Raw genomic sequence first — 18,676 nt, forward strand, 5'->3', positions numbered from 1 at the left:
ATTCAACAGTAGTGCATACATACATACATATCATCGACTATTGAATTTACCGCTGAGATACAAGTAAACTAACTTTTTAATCTTGAAGAGGCATTTCCAGCAAAAGCAGTAGATTAGATAAATAAATATAGCGATGAAAGAAGATCCCCTTGATAATATATTTGGTCCCGGTCCGTGTGTGTAACATTATGTCATCAAGCACGCAACAAAAACGTGCAAGCCCCGTTTCAGCAGGAGAATGATGACATAGCAACATGGTTCCGCCGGAAAGGCAATGTTCATGCCAAATACATAAATAGCACAGATTTATTGTCCTTCACTCGTCTTTATAGAAATTTCGACTCAGCCTATTTTTTCCACATATCCCTTGATCGAGACTGATTGTCGTTAAAATGTCCAAGTCTGCTGCTTTCTTTGAGGCCGTCATCGTAAGTTTATCCCTCATAACCTGGTGGTCTTTCAAGCGCTTCACGATTGACACATTACTATTTTAGGCCCGACGAAGCTACTACAATCTTACCAACAAGACTACTCTCAGCAACGCCCAGCTCCAGGAGATCATTGAGAAGTCCGTGAAGTATGCTCCTACATCTTTCAATGGCCAGCAGTCTCGGGCAGTCCTTGTCTCTGGGTCCAAGCACAACGAGCTTTGGGACAAGATTACTGAAACTCATTTAAGGACTCTCAAGGGTGACAGTGCGTTATTGCATCGCGAACTTCAATCTAGAGCTGATAAACCACTGCAGAGAGCCAGGAGGAATTCTGGGCCAACAAGATCAAGGACCAATATAGAGCCGGGTACGGTACTGTCATCTTTTTCGAAGACCAGGACATTGTCAATGGCTTCTCAGCCAAGATGCCCGCTTTTGCACAGGCTTTCCCTGTTTGGTCTGAGAACTCTGCAGGTATCTTGCAGCACATCGTCTGGACCGCTTTGGTGGCTGAGGGTCATGGTGCTAGCTTGCAGGTATGTGTGTCTATCTGTCGTAGATTTTTGGCTTGGATACTTGCTGAACTTCGTTTAGCACTACGCCCAATACTCTGCTGAGACTCAGGCCGCCATTACCGAACTGGTGGATGTTTCTCCCAACTGGAAGGTGAGAATACTCCTACGTTTTTCAACAAGCTTTACTTTCTGATCGTTGTCCTGATAGGTTACTGGCCTCCTCCCCTTCGGTATCCCTTCCGGCCCCCCCGGTAAGGAGAAGGTTTACGAGCCTATCGAGAAGCGCACCAAGTTCTTCTTTGACGAATAAATAAAGACAAGTAGTTGTAGATTTTAGAACTATAGATACTAAAAATGTAGCAAATTGAAGCTAAATGCCTCTTTCACCGTGATAATTGGCAGCGCTTCTGTACATGTATACATGCACGGTGAGCGGAAGATACAGTGCTATGCCTTTGACCATCTCATGACACCCTCCCATACGGCCAATGCTGCTGCATTTGTCGGAAAAGCTCTCAATGCGACCGGGACAAAACCCTACCACACGTCTTGGTCGTCAGTTGATGGCTCTGAAACAGTAGGAAATCTGCCTGCCTACCCTATAGAAATTCTTTGTTCTTGCCAGTACATTCCATCGTAATCCCTTTGAGCCATCGTAGGCCTCGTTCCATACCTGACGGTAAGCGTCAAATACACTTCTATACCGTGGTGTCTTGATATCGTCAGCTATGAAAAGATACTGCGTCAGCAATGGATGATGACTACTAGAAGGTCCCCCACTCATTATTCTGTTTTTGACGTTGTCGAGGGCTTTCAGAAATTTTCAGTAATTGCAATCACACATATAGGCGCTTGACTTACGCAATGCTGTCAACCAATAAGCATTAGAGGCCATACCACCGGCGAGGAAATTGGCTAGGCCCGCCGACATTGCCCAATTTGTACCATCCCAGCTCTTGAACAATCTATTAAATACCTCGAAGCCTGTCAACTCAACATCAACATTTCTTACGCACGATGATTCTGGATGCTTGTAACACTTACTTCCAAACATCGCTGCAAAACAACTTCTGTAGATGAAACTCGCACCCAGTCCTCTCCACATACCTGTCACACCTTGCTCGGCGACAGTCTGTCGTACGACGTCAATAGGACCAGAGAATTGTCGCGGTACATGCTCAGGTTGAACAAGTTGAAGCTGGAGTTTGCATTTGATTATTTCTGTGGGATGTGCGACGGTTGCACTGGAATGCTCTTAGCAAAATACGGATCTCTAGGAAGAGCTTACTTGGTCCAGCCAGCAAACAGACCGGCCACACTGTGCCCCAAAAGTGACAACCTCTTCTGATCAGAGTTCGGCACTTGCTCCCCTAATCCGTGAGCAGAAAGAAAGGCTCGATAGTTGTGCAGACTGCTTTTGGTGAGGATTGCTACTCCTGATGATCAAATTAATAGAAAAGATTCACCTTCCCATCAAGATGGAGTCTGTTATCCCCCATGAGATTGCAGGGATACTTGCGCCTTTATACAAAGCTCGTGGACCCTACCAATCATATTAGGGATGAGCAAATATTACACGTACTTTGCGGGAACAGCACACCTCTTTGCTGACCGTCTTTTTGAAGCAGTCCCATGCCCCATTAAATGTTCCTGGGGGAGCACATTGCAGCCTTGTCTGGATATTCGTTCAAATACTATCAGGAAATTTCCTTGGTGTATGAGGACAAATCACTTGCCTTCAGGGTGTCGAAAGGATGTCCGACAATAAGCTATACCTGGAAATCAGCGTCCTGATTATGACCGCCACTTCAGAGATGTAGGACCAAACTATATATATACCTTTGTCCATCTAATAACCACACATATTAGCGTATTATCTTATTGTCAAGGCCAAAGCCTTTGACCGCCGAGTGTAAGAGCAGACGAAAAACTCACCCCGAACAGATACCCGCGGCGAAACCGATAAACGGTGAATGCTCCTTCTGAGGAGATCCAAACCTGCCTTCTGGTATGTCAGAATAAATGTCTGGGTCAGAGATCTCCTCGGGGACTGCCATAATCCTATCTTGGGGAAGTGCTGGTGCTGGATGCGGTCCTTTTGACTGGTGCTGATATTTTGTAAAGTCTGATGAAACCTCCAACTATAGCATTCGGGCTTCGGCCCGGGAGTTATGATATCACCATTTATTCTCCTACGAAGAAGCTGCTGTTTTGTTTGCTGGGCTTTTTGGTGGTGTTTAAAAATAATTATTTATGCTCCATTCAGTTTTGTTAATTGTTGTCTATAACCGCGATGCTGTTCGATTGACAGATTTATGATTTTGCACATTTCTGGTTCAAACAGAGACCTCGTTCAGATCTGTACAGCATCGTAGGAATCAACGGCTTTACTATTTAGCGGTCCTTTCATCAAGGACAGCAGGCTGGCCAGCGTTTACCACTATACTACGCACGCACCAAGCTATTATTCGACCTCCTCTCACACCTTTCACCTACAAATCGACCAGCCCCTTGGTCAATACCGTGCCACAATGGATAATCGTGCAAACAGTGAGCACGTAAGTCGACTAATTTGACTTGTCGTCCTTTCTGCATCTTCCTTATCCGAGATTCCAAGCCCTTCAACCGAATTTGTCTCCTAGAAAGTGCGTAATTCTTCAGCGCATTTGTAAAGTAAAACCCATTAGATGGGCCAAAAAATCTGTTGTTCAGGAACAGACTCCGTTCGAGCCAAAACCTCATTTTTAGATTTTGGCCTTTTCCCGACGAGAGGATTATTTGGCCAAAAATTGTGGAAGCTTTTGTGGGTTTTTTAAAACAAATTTGGATTGGGCATAGGCGTTCTGCATTGTACGCACAAACCCACACGCCGGCGGAAGCGCGTGACTAACGAATTACAAGTGAGACCTGTATCAGATGGGATGCATACGCTACCGGCTGACTGTCGACTCCTGCACCTAGTCAAGTGCCGCCTCCTTGCTCTGGGCATTGATCTACATGCTGTTCCTCTCGGGATCCCGTTATCTTGGCATATAAGACTGGGTGATATGCACGACAACTCAGTGCATAATATGTAGGACATACGTACAACGTCGTTACAGTATCAGAGATAATCTTATCGCATGCTATGGACATGCAACACAAGGCAATGCTTAGCTATCTGAGCCAGACAGTATAAGATCGGCCAAAGTGGACAAGTATTATCTCGTCCTTGTCCAACAATCATCCTTTGCTACGCCATCCACAACAAGACCTCATAGTCATGCACATCGCATACATTCTCGGCCTCGTACCCCTCGCTTTCGCCGGTGTCATCAAGCACGACCCTCCCAAGTTCCAGCCTATTCAGTCTACCAGGATTGTGCGGCTGCACCCAAACGGGGACAAAAGCAAGTGCGTTGACCTCCTGGGTAATACTCGCCAGGATGGTCAGCCCGTGCAGGTGAGCCCAAGCAATGACATCACACCATACTGTGCCACTTTTGCTGATATCGCTCAGATTTGCGACTGCGACGGTACCCCGGCTCAGGACTGGGTCCTCAATGCCGGCCGCGGTCAGACCAAGGTCCAGCTCGCCGGCACCAGTTTCTGTCTCGATGCCACCCACCCTTACGCAGCCGACGGGACCAACATGAAGATCTGGAAGTGCTTGGACGTCCAACAGCAAGACTGGTATTGGACGAGTGATAACAGAATCGTTCTCCGCGACCAGGGCAAGTGCCTCGACTGGGCCACTGGGGATCGGTCTGATTTCAACCAGCTGCAGGTCTGGCGGTGCAGCACGGATAACAACAATCAGTGAGTCACCTGCTTGCAGTGGCCTGAGTTGATGGGCTGACAATAATCTCACTATTAGGGTCTGGACAACGGGACCGGACTACGGTGGGAACCATGGGGGTGATGCTGGTGGGAACCCCGGAGGTAATCAAGGCGATGATTCAAGAGGCAAAACCAATACTGGTGGAAACCCCGGAGGTAATCAAGGTGGTGATTCAGGAGGGAAAACCAATCACATCATTCCCGACCCCCCAGGGCCAGACCCCAACAGCGAGCCCCTCAACCCCGCCCTTGAAGCCATTGTTAACGTCACCGAGGCAGCTGGACCCTGGCCGCCCATGATCAACTTCGACGGCGATTACAGCAATGACGACGTGACCGTATCGGACCAAGTACCGTTCGACTACTGTATCGGGGAGGGGTCTGGTAACCCGACGGATGATGAAGGACAGCAGCAAGGACAAAACTTCACAGCAAATGTAGCTGGGATAGGGAGAGACTTCTGCCTGGACAATTTTGGCAATCCTGACATTCGGAACACCATTTCTTTCGACAACAACACCAGCATTGGGAACGGAGCGGACACTGGGCGAGCCCTTCACAAGCGGACATTTGCGGATTCAGGGGCGACGGGTACGCCCAACCGGTGGAGACGAGGGTCGGTGATTTCCATTTGCGTCGAGAGGAACAACAATTATCTGGTTCCATATGCGTCCTCCCCCGTTCCCATCCGAGCATCGGCTATCGTCGCATCCGCCATGGTACGTGCAATCAACTTCTGGAACGCAGGTCTGAACAAGCGATTCGTCTCGTTCGAGTTTGTGGAGAACTGCAACGACGCCGTGTTCCATACTCTTGCTGTTGACCAGATCAAGTCTGCCAAAGAGCCTACTGTGCTCGCGACTGCCCCCTTCCCTCCTCGGGGTGAAGAGGGTGCTAGGAACCGCAACATCTTCGTGTGGAATACGGCTTTCGAGGCCAACTTTCAGAACGTCCTTACCTTTATCATGTCACATGAGCTGGGGCACACTCTTGGCCTGGCGCATGAGGACTGCAAATCCAGAGACCAACCTTGCGAAGTTATCACTGACAAGGTGGCTGGGTCAGTCGTGGAAAGCCGTATCTCCGGCAGCACCACACAGCTGTTCAATGGCCCCACCCCGCTTGACATAGCAGGGGCGAACGAGTACTACTCACTTGCAGCGGGACCCAACACCCCGGAGAACATCGTACTCTGGCCTGCGACGAGGGGTCCGTTTATCAACTACCCGCCGCTACCGAAATGCAAGTGGTTCCTCGGTATTTGCTATTACTAGCACCAGTATGAAGGAGCGGGGAGCATCGGGATATGGGATTGGATTGTTGCGAGACAAGGACATTTTGGCGAGTCCGAGTTTGCGTCGGCCAATACTGTAATAATACACAGCAGGAGAGCAATGTTGGTTGAAGCAAACAAAGTTCAATCTGTCGTTTCGTCGTTGAGTATGCCATATGTACCAATACAAGTATGCAATTTTGGCCTTGTCTATATCGTCTTGGTCAGCAGTAACGCAACTTCTTTCAACGATTTAAATCCCACCCTGAATGATTCCGGCGCCCCGAATGCCACCCAGCCATTTCAAGCCAACGGAGGCGAGCATGCATTGCTGGATAATCGACCTCGCTGCCCTTGGGATAGACTTCAACGACAGTTCTGGCGTGACCCCGCAGTTTCAATGCAAGGGGATGGGTCCGATCTCTTCCATCCTTTAACTCCTCATTGAAGATCCTCAGCAGGACGGTGGCGATTTGTACAAATGCGCGGACCTCGTCGTGCTAGCTGACTACCTGGTCCCCTTCAACTGGGCCTGCACCGGTAATGCTGCCCTCAATATGAGCTCGTAGAGCACAGGTCATCGTAAGCCTCAGCTGACACGAGTTCGATCTCTGCGACAACGAGCAAGCAAGAGCGTTGGGAGGGAGCATCAGATACCCGGTTCTGCGTGCTTTCGGTGAGAATCGCTACTCCTGTTGACCAAAGTAACATAGGCAATTTACCTTCCCATCAATATGGAGTCCGTTATCCCCCATGATATTGCAGGGATACTTGCGCCTTTATACAAAGCTCTTGGACCCTGGCAATGATATTAAGGATGAGCAAGTATCACTTGTACTTTGCAGTTACTAATAACAGCTCTACCGCTCTGTCACAAGCCTGCACAAAGCATAAGAACAGAAAGTTACGTAACAGATGGAGGCGAGACGCATCTCAGTTCTCAGCAGATTCTCAGATAAGATCCATTCAGCTGGACCTCGAGCAGATCAGATATAAATAGATTTCTGTAGAAGTATATAAAGGGGAGCTCTATCCTCGATCTTGATATTCTTCCTTTCGAAGATCAATATTTCATAAGCTACTTCGCCAAAGATCCTCGAGCTCGGACCAAGATGGTGTATCGCCGGGCCAGAAAGCGTATCAATGCGTATTTCGGAAACTTGTTCAATGTGCCCGACTCCTCGAACTCTCGCTATGGACGGGATCATCTGGAAACGCAATACTTTTTGGGAATTCGGACAAGTGACATCGTGCAACAAGTTCCAAGAGACGAAGCCGAAACAGAGTGGCAACTTATATTGGATCGCAAGAAGCAATCAAGATGTCAACTTCGGAGTACAGAAAAGAGGATAATACGAACGGTGGTTATGGAATTAACGATGGGACTTTAGCTTTCCCGGTTCCTTCGGTACCCGTTGGCCTATCACCGCTAATATAATGGAATTATCCGGTTTTTCATCCTCGGCCAGTACATTCCTCCCGACACCAGACTATTACGGGCCTTTGGCACCTGAATGAGCGTTTCGAACTCCATTCGGAAGCGATTTCATTTCCCACATCCCGGCCACTCCGGCTCCAGTCGCCATGTAGTAGATCTCTCTTATCTTTTGATACACCCATCAAGCCCAAATTTCCTTTAAAGCTACGCCCCGCGTTATGGATCGAATCACCGCTAAGCGTCGAAAACAACTCGGCAGTACAGGAAGTCGTGAGCAAAGTCCTATATCCTTTGCATTGGAACCGCCAACATCCCCTCTTTACCATCGATGACGAAGGAATCTCTTTCCCCCTCAGTTTAGAAGGAACTGTCCATCTCCTCGTCGTGGACCGACATATCTGGAAGAACTGGCAACTCTCTGCCGTGGGAAAGAGCGTGTAAAGCTATTTATGACCTTCTGGATGTTCGTACAGGATGCAAATACTTCAAAGGCTTGACATTTACCGAAGACTCGGGGAATCGCAAGCTACCCCAGCATGCGATTCCCTTTAGTGATGGAACAAAATCTGAACAATGGATATCAATGACAAAATCGGCGTCGTTAAGGATTGTTCCGTCGAATAAAATTCGCATTAAAATATCCGGCTCAGTGCCAATGCTTAGTCCATGTATAAGTAGCCTGTATTTTCTTGACGATATTGAAACACAGCTATTGAAGCAAAGTTTACCTTCTTTGCTAGTAAGTCTATACATGGTAATGTTCTCCATTACAACAGGCTGTCTATGGAGCCACATTGCCCCATCGATGCTCTTTCAACCACTCTCCACCATGCTCATCGTACTCTGCCTTCGTGACCATTGCCTGCTTCGCCTCCTCAGTGGCACTCCATTGAGCCATACCTCTCCAAGCCTCTAACCTTGGGTCACCTCCATCCAGTGAAGAGACGACTTTCAAAGGAGCCCGGAAGGGAAGGATAGGCGTAAGGACGTGGCGTAATTTGGGAATCAAATTCGGGATGTTAGCGCCTCCGCCAGTGACAAAGATACCCTATGGAATCCGCTTCCTGTCAGTGACCCGGTTACATCCAACATATTTGCCATGGGAAACTTGCCTGCATTAACCTCTTCCTTTCCTCTTCGCCGAAACCATTCAAAATCCACCCAGCCACTTCACCCACACCCGCCGTATCAAGCCCGACAATGCTAGGCTGGAACCACACCTCGGGTACTCTGATCCTTTCAATGTTCAAGTGTAGTTGATGATTTTGACGAACATCTTCGGGATCAAACTTTTCCGAGTTGCCACCGCGGACAAAAGCGTTGATAAGTCTGTTTTTGGCTTCTGCTCTCCCTAGCATGGTTTGGTCTTCTGTGAAAGTAGGGTCGTATTGTAGTAAACGGGTTTCAATGGATTGAAGGAGGTTATTATCGTCTTCCTCTGCATCTGAATCCTCCTCTCCTTCCTATGGAATTGTTCAGTTTCAATACTAAGCAAAATGTACAAATGCACTCACCATTGCACGATAGACTGCCCAGTCAGAATCATCCATACCAAACCCATCATCATCTGGTCATAAAGTCAGTCATGTTTTGCACGTGTTTGTGATCCAAGAATACCCACCTTCCCCCTTCTTTCTCTTCTTGCTTATTTTTTCTTCCGCGGCCAAGTTGGCAATGTGCTTCATTCTGCTTTGAGATGCCGCAGATTTCCTGTCACCCAGTTGCGCCTTCCTCTTCTTACGTGCTTGCATACGGTTGATAACCGCCTGACAGAACAGAGATCAACAATCAAATTTGCAACTGGAAGGGAAAAGAAATGATCTCACGTCTTGCTGATCTTTCAACTTCGCCGCCCAGCCAGCTAGGTTCGTCTCTCTTTCCTCTTCTTCTTTCCTCTTTTCCTCTTCCTATTGGCGTGGTAATGTCAACATCACCCTAAACAACAGAGCATAAAGAATAGCTCACCATACGCTCTCTTTCCTTCCGCTTCTCCTCTTTCGCCTTCATCCTCGCATCCCATGCGCCCTTCATTAGCCGCTGCCTCCTCTTCTCCTTCAATTCATCTTCATTTAACTCCTCATCCGGCCTTTCGAGCAACGGGAACGTCGGCACTTCCTCTGGCTCCTCTTCCAATCCCAGGTCTTTGCGCTGCTTCTTGCGGACGTCGGCTTCTGTGCGTTTGACCCAGCTTTCCAACTGGGCTTCAGTGTCAAAGGGAGTGTCTTCCGATAATTTTGTGAGGAAATCGGCTTTTCTCATGGTGGGCCGTTCGGAGAGAAGAAGCTTATACTTCTCAAGTTCGGCGATGGTAGCAGCAAGCTGTTTGAAGATATTAGATATTAGGCACGAAATGGGATACTGGAAAACGTCTAGAACGACATACCTTTTCTGCTCTCTTCTTCGCTTGCAGCTCTTGCAACCTCTTTCCTGATTCTTTACGTCGTTCCAAAGCCGCAGCAATCTCTTGCTCCGTTTTCTCAGTTGCCTCCTTCAAAAATTTCCATTCAGATGCTGTCTTCATATCAACAACGGAGAAAACTTACAGTCTTGCTGTAAGGGAACTGAATGACCTTGGTCATAGCGGCAAGATTAGCCGGGACTTCCAAAGTCCGCAATTCCTCATCGTAATCGGTAGAGAAATAGCAAGTCTCGCGATACATGAACTAATGAAGAATCCCGTCACTTCGAGGTTTGTTAAATGCTGGTTTGAGACATACTGTAGCTTGGGATTGAGTTACTTTGACAGGAAAAGATGGATACTTGAGCTGAGCAAGCTTGAGCATCAATTCAGATGCTTGAGAGCCTCCCCATGGTATACTAAAACAATATGAGCATTATACATATAACCAGGCAAGCCGAACCGTCATACCGCTTTGACCGATTAACCAAGGCTTGACCATCAAATATGGGTATAATTGTCGTAGCTTGATGACCGAGATTTATAGTTAAACCATCCTTCTTGCCTTGTCGAGAGAACGCAAAAAGCGAGTCTACACCAAATGCTACTGATGGTGCGTTATACAGTTCAAAGAGAAGCTCAGAGGTCACTTCGGTAGGTTTTAGTCAACCTGTCTCATGTGATGGAGTATTACTTACTAGCTCTACTGAACAATGGATTCGCCAGCCTTTCAGTCATGACGATAGGATGTTGTATTTGAGGAGTGTCAATCCCTAACTGACAAAATGTAAAGTCCAAAGCACATTCCTACCCATCCTGCTGAGTCACTTCATTCGTACGCCATGACGGAAAGGAGCTCACCAACATGTCTCCCTGTATTAACAAATCTCCATCGAACATCGATCTGGCATTGGACCTTGAATTGGCATCGGCATCCGTGTCTCCGCCGAACAACAGGACGTTCTTTCCGAATTTACGCTCTTTATATCTGGACACCATATTGATGCGGTCAATATAGGGAGTTGAACTTGAGCTAAACCCAGCTCTCCATGAATGAGCGCCTATGGATCTCTGAGGGTTAGTGGCGACTGGGCGTGGTAAAGAGCTCATCATACCGTTGTCGATACAGATTGCTGGAGACTGTCCGTCTAGAGAGTGGTAGTCAAAGACTGGTTGGGGTTCCCCATTGAAACGAATTTCGGGGATGTCTATTAGGTTGTCAGGCATGGTGGACGGTGCTGAGACGTTCTGAGGTGTACAAGATTGAAGTATTGTTCGGAATACGTTATTGAATGTATTGGTCGAGGATACCCGTTGCGAGAAGAAGTCGGTCGGGCCAAGTACACACTGTGCAAACAGAAGAGCGGGATTAAATGTCGAACGGAAGTGATGATGTCACTCCGGTGCCCGTCTCAGCACTGGACAACCACGAACTAACTGATTATTACCCGAGCCGCACCATGATGCAGATGAGCAGCTACTACGCCACATACCGTATACTACTTCCAATCTGACCTCGATATCCACGAGGGTAGCCATGTCCTCAATACCCCGTACATCCCCTCAAGACGATGTGCGCGCCCACATTACTGCCTCTCTTTGCGCACAGCGCGCACCAGATGGCACTCCTGAGGAGACACTCATCACTTTCCTCAAGGTGTACGAGGAGGATCCAGCCGGCGGAACAAAGTCCAGATACCTGATACTTGCGGGTAAGACTGATGGTCATGAATAGTATCTGTAGCTCATATAACCACAGTACAACGAACAGGCAGGGTGTTTATCCACAAGGCCAAGAGAAACAGTAATCTGTCTTTCTCAAAAGGTAAGACGTGGTACTTGGAGGATGTTCGCGTGTTGGAAGTAATGGGGGTATGTGTTTTGTTTCTTTACACTCATAACGATCTAACTGGGTAAACCAGCCATCAGATTTTGCCCTGACAATGACCACACGGCGCTACCACTGGACGACCGAACGCCCCAAAGATCAAACGGCATTTCTTACTTCTGTGGTCAAGGTCTACAAGGAGTACACTCATGGTCGTCTACCCGAACTAATCAATTTTGTTCCTCCTTCAACTCAACCTCAGCCACCCTCTCAACAACAAATGCCTCCTCATACGGGCCTTAATGAACGTAAGTTGGGGCCCACTCGCATATGATCCAAGATTGACCGCTCCATCAGCCTTCCCCATCCCCCGAGTGGGCAATTCCGACCTTACGCCCCCTCAACCATTCGGACGCTCATACCGTGCAAACTCTTCCTCATCAGTTAACTCTTCACAAACGTACGGTAGTCATTACCAGCCTTCACATTCCGAATCATCTCGGGGACGACCTTCCCTGGATGATGACCGCTCACCGCCGAGTTCGGCGGGTGCAGGCGCCTTTGCTCGTTTGCCGTTGAGCGATACCGGTAGAAGACCTTCTGTGGGAGATGGAAGAGGAGTGATGTCTCCAAGAGCTGTCGGGCCAGGAAATGGAGTGGGAATGGGCCCGCCTCCAGCGCAGAGAAAAATGTCGGACGATAGAGCAGAAAGGATCGGTCCGAGTGCTCTTCGGAACGTATCAGCCGCCTCTGAATACGATCCAGGAGCTGCAGGTGACGCAAGTTTGAGGATGAAGAAGTCTGAGAGTGATATGGGTGTCATTGCAGAGATGGAGAGGGAACGATCAGTATTGGCGGGAGATGGGAGAAAAGCAAACCAAAGTAATAGAATAGCCTCAGCTCCCGTCATCCGAGAACCTTCATCGCCACCACCGCCGCTTCCACCACCTCCACAATCTACGTCCAATCCCCAAGCATCAGAACAAGCAAAGCCGAAACCTGCTCCTCCGACCATCACCACCACGGACCTCTCAGTACCGTCTCCCGGGCTCACCACACCTGCCGCCTATTCTTCTTCTCCAGCGAGCGCTACCCGTCCATATCGACGAGCCTCTTTTCATCCTCCCCCACTCGACACTACCATCTCTCGTGACGTACTTCTCCAATCACGTACAGGGCTGCTACCAGGAGCTGCGGGTATGACAATAGATGAATCAGAAGGGGATGATGGGGTGTTGAAGAATGTTGAGGAGATGCTGGAAGGATTTGATTGGGGGATGAGTGCTGGGGGACTTGGTATAAGTGGGGAAGGGAAGAAGAAAGGAGCAGACGTCATTGAGAATCGGTTATTGGATGAACTAACTGCTCTGGATTCTGTAAGTGAATCGGCATTAATTTTGATGCTGAAACTAATACATATCAAGGCCATTATTCATGCTTTCTTGGAATCTGATGATAGAACAGCTCAAGTTTTGGCCCATATCGACGAAGCGCTTATGGAGCTGGATGACATTGATTTGCAGATCACCGGATATCGGATGCAGCTCAACGTAGGTGGCTCTGAATGAAAAAAAAAAATATGGTTCATACTGATTCGTGGACTCGAACCCCAGGCTGTATCTGATGACATCTCTTATATCGAGTCTCAAGGAAAAGGCCTCCAAGTTCAGACGTCAAACCAACAGGTCCTCCTGAACGAACTTCGTCAACTTTTGGTGAGTGTCCATGAGTAATATCAAGACGTGAAACGGTGTACTAAAATATTATGCATACAGCAAATCGTCGAGGTACCTGCGGATGATCTGCATACCCTGATTAAAGAGCCTCCTTCTTCTGAACAAGGTGTTAAGGCGCTTGAACGGGCCGCGGCGTCCCTATACAAGGCCTTACAAGCCGGTATGGATACTGGTGAGTTTTTCGAATACACCTACTGCTTAATTCAAACCATTAACATTGACTGCAGCCAATGCAGAAGTGGCTGCTACTATCGCGAGGATGCAAGAGTACCGTGAGCAGAGCTCCAAGTTTTGTAAGCGGATGTCCGATTATCTCGATATCACGTTCCAGTACCAGGTGAATGGCCATATTTATTTTCGCCATTACTTACCGCTCATATGTTTTCACTATAGGCCGATTCTACTCTATCAGAATTTCGTAAAAACTTCAAGAAAACCATGGCTCTGGAATCTCATCAAAAGATGGGCGAGAAGCTGATGATATATACTGGCCTGGTGCTGTATATCAAAGAAATGGACGATGCGCGATATCAAAAACTTTGTTCAGTGCGTCTCTTTTTTTCCTTCAGTTTTAGTTATGGAAAGGTCCAAGGGCTGATAGTAATTCTAAAAGGACTATATGTCAAGAGCCAGTCAGCTGCATCAGTCGGAGATGAGAGAGCTTTTGACGTATATGGCATCACTCAATGTTAGTTCCGGCGATGCTGGTGCGGATGCTGGTACGTGTCATAACGCATTTTAACTGGAGTTTCTTTATGTTGACCTGTATGAGATAGACTTTTCGAGTGCACCCGGTGCAAATTATGCGAGACCGTCTGCGCTGCAAAAGTCTAAGACGGTTATTGGACTAGGTCTTGGTAATCAACCCAAGCAGGAAAAGCGCACAGGCAACAACGTTAATCGTGCCGCTGAGGTTCGTCCCCGTTGGGTAATAAAATTTGGTTTTTGCCTCACATTCTAATATTTGTTTATCAGCTTTACCGCCAAGCCTTTACACAAATCATCAACCAAATCGTAATCGAAGAAGACTTTATCAATGCCTTCCTCCGCCCCGTTGATACCGAATCCACTTTCGCTGATTACATGGAGCTTGACTCTTACTTCCGAAGACAAGCTGCTAGACATGCCAGTAGAGCAAGGTCAGCGGGGATGATACAGTTGTTGAGGTCGATGATGGATCTGATTTTTGGGTTTGTGGAGGTTGAATTGAAGAATTGGGTGGAAGCGACGGTGGAGAAGGGTCCTGTGTAAGTAAAAGGGAACGCAACGTATACAATAGGCTAACGACATTCAGTGCCATTGTGGGGATTATTGCTGTCACAGAGAGGTTAGCAAAAGAAGCAGAGGAAGAAAACACTTCCATATTTTTTGCACAGCTCTTTGATAAGCAGCTGTTAAAACAAAGATTGATCATGGATATGTTTGTCGTGAGTCTATATTCCTTGTTCTTGTTGGTGCCCCCTGATCGTCTTGATAGAACAAACAAATCAAATTAATCGAAGCTTCGAAGACGGTCATCAAGAGACGCAAAGGTATCATCTTTTTTGTCAAGCATTTCCCTGTCTTTGTAGAGAGAGTAGAGCAACAAATGGACGGCAACGGTGACCTGCCCATTCGGGTCAAGGTGAACGAGGCGTATGAAAGGGTAATGACTTCTGTATTTGGATCGCTTGAGCAGCTGGCAAAGATGGAAAGAGCGGAGACACAAGCAAATGAAGACAAGGGACAGCTGAACTACCACGTCATCATGATAGGTGAGAACTCACGGAAGAGATGAGGATTATTGTGCTAATGTGGTCGCAGAAAACTTGCACTGCTTCGTTGAGGATGTTTCACAAATCAAGTCTATGGCTATGGCTGGCTTTTTGCAACGTGCCAAGGCACGCTATGAAGAGAACGTGTCGATGTACATTAAGCTCATGTTACGGCGAACCTTTGCTCGATTCATCGTGTGTTTGATGTGCTCTCATTGACGGAAAACATGCTAACGAGCGTATGAAGGACTTTTTCGATGGTGTTGATCGCCTGCTTCAAAGCACCCCTGCCAATGAAGTCTCGCTTCATCATTCTTACAATCGCTCGGCTCTTAAAAAGATACTCAAAGACCACGGAGCCAAGGATATGAGAAAGGCAGTGGAGACCATGTCCAGAAGAGTGGACAAGCACTTTGCAGATGACGAAGAACCAAATACATCTACTGCCAATACGGCACTCATCAGTATAATATGGAAGGAGTTGACGAAAGAGTTCGCAAAAGAGATCTTGAGGGCGCAAGGGATTGTTGCGAAGAGCTATGGGGACTCTGGGCTGGGGCTTGAATTTAGCGCTGCGGACGTCGAGGCTACGTGCAAAAAAATGAAGTAGTATGAGGCATAATTAGATCGTAACTACTGGCTGTTCGGGGATGTACGTAAACATGGACTATAGTGATATCTGTGATTGCGTCATGAGATTGAGGTATGAGTCATCCTGAACCTTGATAGGCCTATTGATTATGCGGATTTGATCCCATCCAGGTCCTCCCCCTCCCCAAGGCACAGATCGGGAATCAAAATCCTTATGTATTTTCTCTTCCCTCTCATCAGCCAAAGACCTTCCCTAAAAACACCTTTTTTCCATCCCATCCCATCCCTTGCCTCCTTTCCTCCTTTTCTGTTCCCGCATCTATCTATGTCTCCGGCAACCCTATCGTTCTCTCCCCCCACTCACACGTAAACCTACCGCCATCACCCCTCCAATCACCCGAGGCCGCCACCATCCCGTAAACCGTAATCAAGACATAGTGCTGGAAGGAAGGCTGCGACTCGGTCGGCGAGGAAGGCCACCATCGCAATATTCTCTAACCGCAAGAACGGGTTATGCCTTTTCCACAACCCTCACAAGACACTGAGAGCCAGTACGTTTCCTCTTCAGCAGTTCCGTCCATTACGCGCTCCGTCGCCACTGCTGTGGAGAAGCATGGTAGCCAATTTGAGCGGGAGCCAGATGCTTCACTCTCGATCTCCGCTTCCGCTTCTCAGCCAAATAATGGAAATATGCGCTCCGGTAATGCGTTAGTGCTATTCACACCGCCAATCATTCTGCAGAAGGGTATTTTCAGTGGCAAACAGATGCGGTACGTTATGCGTATAGAACATCCGTAACATATCGTTGATCTTTGCTTAGATTCGCACTTACTGTTGAACAAGAGCCTGTTTTGGGTAGACGGAAGACCGAAAAAGACAGAAGACCGCTGGGGCCTGCGCCCATTGTACGGCTTCGAGCTGTGGAGTGCCGGTCAGCAGACGATGATGCCGGTGTAATCGAGGAAGAGGTCGATGCAGGGTAAGAATAATATCCCTTGAGTGTATAGTCATCCAAAAGCTGACACTATCTTGCCTATCTTTTGCTTGCTTTGTTTGACACAGGACTCTTGACGCTGTTAACATTGTTTGCGCTGCCGATTTGTGTGCGCCTATGGTATCTCAGTATTCGGCTATCGAAGAAACAAGTGGAGTTAAATTGCTTCGCGGATCAGAGCATCAGCCACATGGAGAAAATGATACATCTTCAGCTAATTTTCCGGGGGCTACAAGTAGCGAGCAAGCTAGTTCAGGCCCATCGACGCAGGCGCAGAAGGCGAGAGATCAAGCTGCTACTTCGGAGGTTGATCCAGCATCGCTTGGAGACCGTTCACTAGCTGAAGATGTTGTGCGTGGAGAAAAAGCTGCCAAAGAGTGGAAACGGCCGAAGTCATCAGGCGAAATGTCGTCTGGCTCAGCAACAGAGACTGGAAGCGCTCATCGAGGCGGAGCTGGGCGTGGAGCAGCAGTACCGGAAAGAAATTTGTATGGCAATTTACATGTCGGAGGAGTTAAAGTGCCCGATCTAGAAGGAAAGATGGGGGTGTGGTTCTTATTTACGGTAGGGTTATATATAGATTGATATCGGAGTAGTCGACTGATACATTGCTATTTTGTAGGATCTCTGTGTAAGGCAAGAAGGAAGTTATTCTTTGCGGTTCAGATGTTACGATATAACGGCGGTGGAAGAAGAAGGATTGCCGGTGGCCCAACTGGTAGAATGTAGAAGCCAACCGTTCCGCATCTACTCGCCTCGACAGTAAGTGTTTTGAACCACATTCAGAGTAATCGCTGACGGACCATGTCAGGATCCCCATGTTACCAAAGCTTACAGAATTAGCAGAACATTTTGCCAGACTAGGGTTCAAGTTGAATACGCGGAAGGTAAATCTCTTGACTACATCCATCGTGCAAAGCTAAACGTAATATACAGAATGATAGAACGGCGCAATCCCCTCCGCCGCCACCGCCATCAACAGCACCTCTTTCTGCCGAGGCAGCAGTATCAGCTACGGGCTCCCGCCCTCAACCTTGTCCCATTCAGCCTCTCGATCCATCCTCCCACATGTCTTCATCCTCATCAACGTCAAATTCCGAAAAAGCTATGAAAAGCACAAGCACCGGTCAGAGTACATCGTTTCTGACCGATAATACCTCGAAAACATCAAACAGCTTGGGGGGATCTGGTGTATCTGGTGCTAAGGGAGCTTCGACAGGCGACGGGGCAGTCTTTGCAGCTGACATCGGCGAGCAACGAGGAAAATAGTCGAACAGGGGCAGGAGATTGAGAAGTAAGGGTAGATCTGGGCAAGAATGCGAAGTCAGAAGTAACAACATCGCCTTGCACAACTCCACATATCGCAGATATCCTGTATTACAAATATAACAGATGCTTATTCTTGATCATGAACATCATGACTCTGTTTCCAACGACCCTCGGGTTTCAAAGGGCTGACGCTTATGCCAGTGATACAGACCTTTGTGCAGAAATACGTTAAAGCAAAACTTTTATATTAAGGATCGGAAACATTCAGAAGTCGCGGACAGAAGGAGTAGGGTGATACGGGCGGAAAAGATGGACACGACTTGCCTCAGGTCATGATTCCTACCTTCTCCTTTGGAGATCCTTTCGGTAAGTACAGGTTTTAGCTCCGACAATTCTCTTCTCTCCACTATCCTTTCTTTCCCTTCCACCGTTCAACTTCCGAGCTGACAGGCTACAATTTGTGGCCTGCTAGGAAACTCTGTCATTTGAGGGCCATGGTATCGTCGTTCCCTTGTGTTCCCGCCCAAATTGAGATATTCTCACCGTCATATGGAGCTTGAATTGTTCTGACTCTAAAAATGGAAGATGTGGGACAAAACTTGGATCTGTGAAGCTCAGGCTCAATAATGT

General features: G+C 47.8%; 6 protein-coding genes across 6 annotated transcripts; 4 read left to right on the forward strand and 2 right to left on the reverse strand.

Annotated features, from left to right (window-relative positions):
* The first annotated feature begins 299 nt into the window (after positions 1-299).
* Positions 300-1,384, forward strand: CNK01800 (conserved hypothetical protein). Its single transcript, XM_567659.2, has 5 exons — positions 300-428; positions 495-696; positions 747-967; positions 1,026-1,097; positions 1,155-1,384. Exons 1-5 carry the CDS (start codon positions 393-395, stop codon positions 1,254-1,256), a joined length of 633 nt encoding a protein of 210 aa, XP_567659.1. The 5' UTR covers positions 300-392; the 3' UTR covers positions 1,257-1,384.
* Positions 1,353-3,100, reverse strand: CNK01810 (hypothetical protein). Its single transcript, XM_024658056.1, has 11 exons — positions 2,882-3,100; positions 2,786-2,795; positions 2,683-2,715; positions 2,547-2,621; positions 2,413-2,489; positions 2,235-2,357; positions 1,991-2,190; positions 1,808-1,930; positions 1,727-1,756; positions 1,545-1,672; positions 1,353-1,483 (listed from the first exon to the last, which is right to left on the reverse strand). Exons 1-11 carry the CDS (start codon positions 3,001-3,003, stop codon positions 1,394-1,396), a joined length of 1,011 nt encoding a protein of 336 aa, XP_024513714.1. The 5' UTR covers positions 3,004-3,100; the 3' UTR covers positions 1,353-1,393.
* A 177-nt stretch (positions 3,101-3,277) lies between these two features.
* On the forward strand, positions 3,278-6,245 carry CNK01820 (conserved hypothetical protein). Its single transcript, XM_024658057.1, has 4 exons — positions 3,278-3,846; positions 3,908-4,388; positions 4,446-4,744; positions 4,803-6,245. The coding sequence occupies exons 2-4, from the start codon at positions 4,209-4,211 to the stop codon at positions 6,037-6,039; spliced, it is 1,716 nt and encodes a 571-aa protein (XP_024513715.1). The 5' UTR covers positions 3,278-3,846; positions 3,908-4,208; the 3' UTR covers positions 6,040-6,245.
* A 1,930-nt stretch (positions 6,246-8,175) lies between these two features.
* CNK01830 (protein-vacuolar targeting-related protein, putative) lies at positions 8,176-11,156 on the reverse strand. The gene is made up of 13 exons (XM_567662.1): positions 10,990-11,156; positions 10,736-10,935; positions 10,573-10,681; positions 10,346-10,523; positions 10,194-10,293; positions 10,020-10,139; positions 9,860-9,964; positions 9,442-9,795; positions 9,303-9,383; positions 9,098-9,242; positions 8,991-9,043; positions 8,589-8,939; positions 8,176-8,524 (listed from the first exon to the last, which is right to left on the reverse strand). Exons 1-13 carry the CDS (start codon positions 11,099-11,101, stop codon positions 8,258-8,260), a joined length of 2,175 nt encoding a protein of 724 aa, XP_567662.1. The 5' UTR covers positions 11,102-11,156; the 3' UTR covers positions 8,176-8,257.
* A 186-nt stretch (positions 11,157-11,342) lies between these two features.
* CNK01840 (exocyst protein, putative) lies at positions 11,343-15,903 on the forward strand. The gene is made up of 16 exons (XM_024658058.1): positions 11,343-11,586; positions 11,634-11,746; positions 11,797-12,010; positions 12,060-13,078; positions 13,127-13,252; positions 13,316-13,417; positions 13,478-13,610; positions 13,666-13,775; positions 13,832-13,984; positions 14,052-14,157; positions 14,215-14,351; positions 14,414-14,685; positions 14,733-14,865; positions 14,916-15,192; positions 15,242-15,387; positions 15,440-15,903. Exons 1-16 carry the CDS (start codon positions 11,412-11,414, stop codon positions 15,800-15,802), a joined length of 3,579 nt encoding a protein of 1,192 aa, XP_024513716.1. The 5' UTR covers positions 11,343-11,411; the 3' UTR covers positions 15,803-15,903.
* Positions 15,904-16,020: 117 nt separating this feature from the next.
* On the forward strand, positions 16,021-18,184 carry CNK01850 (hypothetical protein). Its single transcript, XM_567664.2, has 6 exons — positions 16,021-16,553; positions 16,604-16,762; positions 16,846-17,341; positions 17,400-17,539; positions 17,589-17,664; positions 17,714-18,184. Exons 1-6 carry the CDS (start codon positions 16,297-16,299, stop codon positions 18,044-18,046), a joined length of 1,461 nt encoding a protein of 486 aa, XP_567664.1. The 5' UTR covers positions 16,021-16,296; the 3' UTR covers positions 18,047-18,184.
* The last annotated feature ends 492 nt before the right edge of the window (positions 18,185-18,676 follow it).

Source organism: Cryptococcus neoformans (assembly GCF_000091045.1).
Source record: "Cryptococcus neoformans var. neoformans JEC21 chromosome 11 sequence".
Classification (NCBI taxonomy): domain Eukaryota; kingdom Fungi; phylum Basidiomycota; class Tremellomycetes; order Tremellales; family Cryptococcaceae; genus Cryptococcus; species Cryptococcus deneoformans.

What these genes read in the sequence shown, in the direction of transcription:
- CNK01830 (XM_567662.1), bottom strand. Translation starts at nt 11,101, where the DNA reads ATGCCTGACAACCTAATAGACATCCCCGAAATTCGTTTCAATGGGGAA. An exon ending in TCCATTGTTCAGTAGAGCTA is followed by an intron (nt 10,524 to 10,572) that starts GTAAGTAATACT and finishes AACCTACCGAAG; the next exon opens with TGACCTCTGAGCTTCTCTTT. An exon ending in TAACTCAATCCCAAGCTACA is followed by an intron (nt 10,140 to 10,193) that starts GTATGTCTCAAA and finishes ATTCTTCATTAG; the next exon opens with TTCATGTATCGCGAGACTTG.
- CNK01820 (XM_024658057.1), top strand. Translation starts at nt 4,209, where the DNA reads ATGCACATCGCATACATTCTCGGCCTCGTACCCCTCGCTTTCGCCGGT. An exon ending in AGGATGGTCAGCCCGTGCAG is followed by an intron (nt 4,389 to 4,445) that starts GTGAGCCCAAGC and finishes GATATCGCTCAG; the next exon opens with ATTTGCGACTGCGACGGTAC. An exon ending in AGCACGGATAACAACAATCA is followed by an intron (nt 4,745 to 4,802) that starts GTGAGTCACCTG and finishes TCTCACTATTAG; the next exon opens with GGTCTGGACAACGGGACCGG.
- CNK01810 (XM_024658056.1), bottom strand. Translation starts at nt 3,003, where the DNA reads ATGGCAGTCCCCGAGGAGATCTCTGACCCAGACATTTATTCTGACATA. An exon ending in ATCCTTTCGACACCCTGAAG is followed by an intron (nt 2,622 to 2,682) that starts GCAAGTGATTTG and finishes ACGAATATCCAG; the next exon opens with ACAAGGCTGCAATGTGCTCC. An exon ending in GACTCCATCTTGATGGGAAG is followed by an intron (nt 2,358 to 2,412) that starts GTGAATCTTTTC and finishes CACCAAAAGCAG; the next exon opens with TCTGCACAACTATCGAGCCT.
- CNK01800 (XM_567659.2), top strand. Translation starts at nt 393, where the DNA reads ATGTCCAAGTCTGCTGCTTTCTTTGAGGCCGTCATC. An exon ending in CTTTCTTTGAGGCCGTCATC is followed by an intron (nt 429 to 494) that starts GTAAGTTTATCC and finishes TTACTATTTTAG; the next exon opens with GCCCGACGAAGCTACTACAA. An exon ending in ATGTTTCTCCCAACTGGAAG is followed by an intron (nt 1,098 to 1,154) that starts GTGAGAATACTC and finishes TTGTCCTGATAG; the next exon opens with GTTACTGGCCTCCTCCCCTT.
- CNK01850 (XM_567664.2), top strand. Translation starts at nt 16,297, where the DNA reads ATGCCTTTTCCACAACCCTCACAAGACACTGAGAGCCAGTACGTTTCC. An exon ending in GGGTGTGGTTCTTATTTACG is followed by an intron (nt 17,342 to 17,399) that starts GTAGGGTTATAT and finishes GCTATTTTGTAG; the next exon opens with GATCTCTGTGTAAGGCAAGA. An exon ending in CGCATCTACTCGCCTCGACA is followed by an intron (nt 17,540 to 17,588) that starts GTAAGTGTTTTG and finishes GGACCATGTCAG; the next exon opens with GATCCCCATGTTACCAAAGC.
- CNK01840 (XM_024658058.1), top strand. Translation starts at nt 11,412, where the DNA reads ATGTCCTCAATACCCCGTACATCCCCTCAAGACGATGTGCGCGCCCAC. An exon ending in ACGAACTTCGTCAACTTTTG is followed by an intron (nt 13,418 to 13,477) that starts GTGAGTGTCCAT and finishes TTATGCATACAG; the next exon opens with CAAATCGTCGAGGTACCTGC. An exon ending in GATATCAAAAACTTTGTTCA is followed by an intron (nt 13,985 to 14,051) that starts GTGCGTCTCTTT and finishes TAATTCTAAAAG; the next exon opens with GACTATATGTCAAGAGCCAG.